Below are 5554 nucleotides of genomic sequence, written 5' to 3'. Positions count from 1 at the left end.
AATTGTAGGTTTGGCTTGTATTTGTCACTTTTGGGTCTACTTCTTGTTACAATTTAATTGACATCTTGTTTGATTTGGTTGTACATTGGAATTTTTCTGTTCAACTTTGTAAAAATTGGTAGGGTTTCGTCTATCCATTTTAATTCTGTTAGTCACTCCTTTGAGTTGTTTTTAGCCCTCTGGTTCGTAGCTTGTAGTCCTTCGTTCCCATTTTTGGTTCTCAGTGGTAGTGTTTACCTAATACCTTTTGCTTATAGTGGCGGTAGTGAATGATGTGAGAGTAAGGTCATGTCCTCGGGCGGGGCTGGGGCTGGGGTCCAGGGGTGGGAAGGGGAGTAAGAAAGCCTCTAGGTTGCGAATTGGGTCTTGGAACTGTCACACCTCCTTTTGCTTTTTACTACACCCCGTGAAGGGTATAATAAAGGGAGTTTTTCCAATTAAAGGACAATCGAAACGAGATTCATTTTATTAAAAGATTCAGAGTCGCCACTTGGGAGCTTTATGGTGTCCCAAGTCACCGGTTTGAATCCCGAATCGAGGAAAGGGTTTGACTCTGTTTAACAGTCGCGAACCAGAAATCCGGGTAAGGAATTCTGTTAACCCGGGAGAAGGGGTTAGGCACTCCCGAGTTCCGTGGTTCTAGCACGGTCGCTCAACTGCTATATTTGGCTAAAGTCTTATTTTAATACATGTTATCCTATTGCAATTTTAGAATTGTTTAACCATTTTTAATTAGTTTTTATGAAAGTGAACGTCGTTTAAGAGCGTGTTTTTGGATCACGTCACATGAAATGCACCCGGATCCTCGACACCTCTTATTCAACGTTTTAGGATTTGGATTTGGGTCGCATGAAATGCACACCCGTAGTTAAGAAGGTAAAATTATTAAAAAGCGCGCCTAAAGTGGCTAGCGTCTTGTTAACTTTGCGGGAGGCCATGAAAATTTGCTAAATGTCACGTCCCGAATTTCTAAAATATTTTTTATAAGGCAATTAAAGAGGGCCACGCAATTTGTGACTTCATTTGGCGCGGCGCACCTCAATTTATTTTAAGGCCAACCTAAAAGAACTACGATTTTCTATTAAAGATTGTCTCTATGGGTCGAGTTAATTAATTAGCTAACTTTCAAGGAATTCGGGTCTCAAACTCAAGTCCACACTTAAACAAGAGGGGAACCTCTTAATTCAAGTGTGCTACTTAGCTTGGAAGGCCCCAAACTACCGTAGAACTTAACCAATAACCCAAGACCAATTTCAAATTCTTCAGCAGCTTGGGCCTAAAACACTGGCCCAGATATGAGGCAATTCAGTCATTTAGCTGGACAGACCATCTCAGCGAAATATTCAAACTTTGGGCCCAAAATGAGCCCAAAAGAGAAACTGCCGCAGATTCAACTACTCAGAAACAACTTCCGGCTGAGAATAAAACCCAAAGACGAAATCACCTAAAGCGTAGCAATTGAAGGAGACGGGCTCAAGGTCGAGCCCTTGCAAGCCCAAATCAAATCAACACAGAAAATCATGTTCCAAATTATTAAGCCAAATCAAAATATCAATCAATTAATTCTGAAATAAGGTCATTAAAGTTGTTTTAACGAGCTTCTGATTTTAGAAGATCAAGTACCAACTACTTACTTCGTTTTATAATCGTTATTATAGCAACGTGATACGACTAAACATCATCATGCGCCCATATCAAGTAAAATACGCTAAATTCAACTTCCAACTAGTTTTTAAGAAAAACTTGAATCTGAGACTTGGCTTCAAAAGGATCATGTTGACAAGGAAAGATCTGAATGAATCAATACACACACCAACCACTACTCAATAGTTCAATCAATTCAAATGACTACCAAAACTTAAAACAAAACCTTAGCAAATCATGGGGAGATCCTTTACTCGACATCATTTCAAGTCCATCAAAGAAAAACTGAATAGGTAAAGTCCTTAGTCCATTTATCAGTACAAATACCAATGACCACTGCAGGTTATTCTCATACACATGCATTCAGAAAAGAAAACCTAGTTAATATCCATAGTTCAAGATCTAATTACGAAATATGTAAGCTGCAAAGGAAGCCAGAAGAATCAGATTGAAATGCAGCCTTCACAGAATTTCATTCATGTTACAGGTTCATCATGTCACTCTCCACTCATAAGTTACAGAAGGTACCTGAAATTGAAGGAACGAGTAGAATAAAGAAGGATCAGCAATTGTATATCAGCAGAGATCGGTAGCAGTAGGAATGAAGCAGAAATCAACCTCAGATACAATATAACAGTAATCAAAACCAAGCAGCTTCTGACCCAAACTTCTAAACAGACTTGAGTTCAATATATAAATCCCAAACTCGAATTGCAACAAGACTCCGAACACCAAATTCAGCTTAAAATCAGTATTTAAAACACCAAACTAAACCATCTTTGACCCAAATGGATCATAGACGACTTCAAAAAAGAGAGACCTTAAGAATCAAATCAAAGACCAATGGAACAGTATTTCACTGAAGTTTTCAGCCACCATTTTTTTTTGTATTTTTTCTCTATTTTTTAGCTCTTAAGCCCTCTTCCCATCTGCCTTCCAAGGCAAGAAATGATGCCTTTATAGGCAAGAAGGTAGGGCATCTATCAAGTTTTTGTTTTGCCCTTTAGGTCCCTGATTTTATGACTTGTTAGCCAAGTCATAGTGTCAAAATTAAAACCAGCCCCTGCTAGAAACTTCTTTAAGAAATTATCCAAGATTCTCTACCCTACAATTCCCAGGCTACCCTTTGAATCCCTGTTTATTACCCTTTTACCACCCGGGTCAACTGGTCAAGCTAATTGGGTCAAGTCGACCCCATTCGATGGGTCTACTAAAGAAACCAGTTCAATTCTCTATTGGGCTTTAAGATTAATTGAAACCCAACATGAATCAGTACTCTCGCACAAATTTAGCCCTAAATTCAAAGTAAAAGAAAAAGGTAAACCCAAACCAATCCAAGCATGGGTCAAAATGACCCGCATCAAAAACGAACAAACCAACTCGACCAAGACCTGGGCTAATTCTCTTCTTTGGGCCCGGGTCTGTTTCCATAGCAGAAACATGATTCAAATTCCAACCAAATTGTGAACCTAGGAATCGATTACGGCCCAAAATTAAAAGAAGAAGAAGCTAAGCTAATCTACGAACACAAAGTAAACTAAAAAGAAACAGTTAACACTTAACTAAGTTAAACAGAAACTCATGCATAACAAATAGAATAACAAAAGAGAGGGACATAAAAAGATAAGCACCAAAAAGAAATACCGAGATGAAAATCGAACCTAGGCATGCCACTAGTTGAACTGCAACTCAACGAAAACTTCGATTTTGGTCGAAAAGCACCTTAATCGTGTGTTCTCAATTGAAAACACACGATTAAAATCAATTTCGGCCCCAAACCCATAAAGCCCTGCTCATTTGATGTTTTTTGGATTTAGGACTCGAGCTTCAGATTCGAGATTCGACGAGCTCCAGACAGATTTGAGGGAAGCTGGTCACAGGTTTGGGGAGAAGGGGTCAAAGAGGCTCTAGGGTGTTGATTTGGTGGTGATTGGGGAAGGCGGCGCCGGTGGATGCTTGGAGATTTTTGGGGCGGCGGATTAGGGTTCTTGGGTCTGAGGGAGATGAAGCGTGAAGATGAAGTACAGAGATACTATGTTTTTTGTGAATCTTCGAACAATTATATCTAAAGGGGAAGGGCGTTCCTTGGCCGTTGGATTGAAAGAGATCAACGGCTCAGATCCCTCACTTCACGAAACGACGCCGTTTCGATTTGGTATTGGACCGGGTATTGGGTAGAGCTGGGCCGGACTTAAGCGGGTATGGAGGAGAAATTCACCTGGGCCTGCCCCAATTGGCCCAAATCACAGCCCCCTTTTATATTTGACTCATTTCATTTCTTTTAATCAATTTTTTTTCTTTTTCAAATTAAATTAAATCCTAAGTTACTTTTAAACTAATTATTTTACCAAATTAAACTGCTTACTCAAAATAATATTTACCACACTAATAGATTAAAGAAAAACTACTCAAAAATCCAAATTAAAAAATAAAAAGGTGCGAAATGACTATTTTTTTTTATTTTCCTTTTATAAAATAACTTAATTACCAAATAATTCTAAAAATGCAAAACCCCTAAATGCATATGCAACACATTTTTGTACTTTTTCATTAATTAAACAAAATAAAATGCACAGAAAAATGCAAAAATGCCACAAAAATTCACAAAATTGCAAACCCTGGAAAAATAATTTTGTTTTGAATTTATGGGAGTAATTCATGTAGGGCAAAAATCACGTGCTCACAGGAACATTGAGACGTTGACGGGGAAGTATATAGAGTTAGGTAAAATTCTTCAGAAGAGGAAGATCAACATAGCATGTGTTCAGGAGACTAGATGGAAGGGTACTAAGGCCCGAGATGTAGATGGGTTTAAACTATGGTACTCAGGGAGCACTAGGGGTAAGAATGGGGTAGGTATTTTAGTAGACAAGGATCTCAGGGAGCTCGTGGTTGAGGTTAGGAGGGTAAATGACAGGTTGATGAGTATTAAGCTGGTAGTTGGTGGGTTTACTGTAAATGTGATTAGTGCATATGCTCCTCAGGTAAGTTTGAACCAGGAGGTCAAGAAGCAATTTTGGGATGATTTGGGCGAGATGGTGCGTAGTATCCCACACAGAGAAGTTGTTCATTGGCGGAGATTTCAATGGTCATATTGGGGCTAGTGTTGGGGGTTTTGATGATGTGCGTGGCGGGTACGGTTTTGGGGATAGGAATGAGGGAGGTAATTCACTATTGGAGTTTGCTAGAGCTTTTGATTTGGTTATAGCTAACTCGAGTTTCCCGAAGAGGGAAGTGCACCTGGTCACTTTTCGAAATTTAATGGGCAGGACTCAGATTGATTATCTTCTCTGCAGGAAATGCGATAAAGGTTTGTGCACTACTGCAAGGTCATCCTGAGTGAGCACATCACGACCCTACATAGGCTCCTAGTTATGGACCTGGAGATCAAGAGAAGTAGGAGGAAGAGGGCGGGGTGCAGGCAACCTAAGATCAAGTGGGGTAACTTGACCAAGGACAAAGCTCAGGAGTTAGGGGAGAAGTTGTTAGCTATGAGGGCCTAGACGAGTATGGGGGACGCGTCTAGTATGTGGTCCATGACTGCGGATTGCATTGGGGTAGCTGCTGGAGAGGTCTTAGGGGTAACGACGGGTTCTCATGGGGGACATAAAGGGGACAGGTGGTGGAATGGAGAGGTTCAAGGTAAAGTGGAAGCTAAGAAAGCTGCTTATTTGAAACTAGTAGAGAGTACAAACGAGGAGGAAAAAAGGACTTATCGGGAGTGTTACATAAAGGCGAAGAAAGAGGCAAAGTTAGCAGTTACGACGGCTAAGAACGCAGCGTTTGCTCGTTTGTGTGATGAGCTCGAGGGCAAAGGCGGGGACAAGAGGTTGTACCAGTTGGCCAAGGTGAGGGAGAGGAAAGCCCGTGACTTAGACCAAGTCAAGTGCATCAAAGACGAGGATGGCAA

At 40.4% G+C, this 5554-nt stretch overlaps 1 protein-coding gene across 1 annotated transcript; it reads left to right on the top strand.

Moving 5' to 3' along the window:
* Positions 1-1881: 1881 nt before the first annotated feature.
* Positions 1882-4983, top strand: LOC109217314 (craniofacial development protein 2-like). Its single transcript, XM_019381556.1, has 5 exons — positions 1882-1937; positions 2132-2233; positions 3462-3524; positions 4331-4628; positions 4705-4983. The coding sequence occupies exons 1-5, from the start codon at positions 1882-1884 to the stop codon at positions 4981-4983; spliced, it is 798 nt and encodes a 265-aa protein (XP_019237101.1).
* Positions 4984-5554: the final 571 nt, after the last annotated feature.

The sequence above is a fragment of the Nicotiana attenuata genome, unplaced genomic scaffold, assembly GCF_001879085.1.
Source record: "Nicotiana attenuata strain UT unplaced genomic scaffold, NIATTr2, whole genome shotgun sequence".
NCBI classification, from domain to species: domain Eukaryota; kingdom Viridiplantae; phylum Streptophyta; class Magnoliopsida; order Solanales; family Solanaceae; genus Nicotiana; species Nicotiana attenuata.
This window is presented reverse-complemented; position numbering and strand designations above follow the sequence as displayed.

What these genes read in the sequence shown, in the direction of transcription:
- LOC109217314 (XM_019381556.1), top strand. Translation starts at nt 1,882, where the DNA reads ATGGGGAGATCCTTTACTCGACATCATTTCAAGTCCATCAAAGAAAAA. An exon ending in TTGTATATCAGCAGAGATCG is followed by an intron (nt 2,234 to 3,461) that starts GTAGCAGTAGGA and finishes TTTTGGATTTAG; the next exon opens with GACTCGAGCTTCAGATTCGA. An exon ending in TTGAGGGAAGCTGGTCACAG is followed by an intron (nt 3,525 to 4,330) that starts GTTTGGGGAGAA and finishes ACGTGCTCACAG; the next exon opens with GAACATTGAGACGTTGACGG.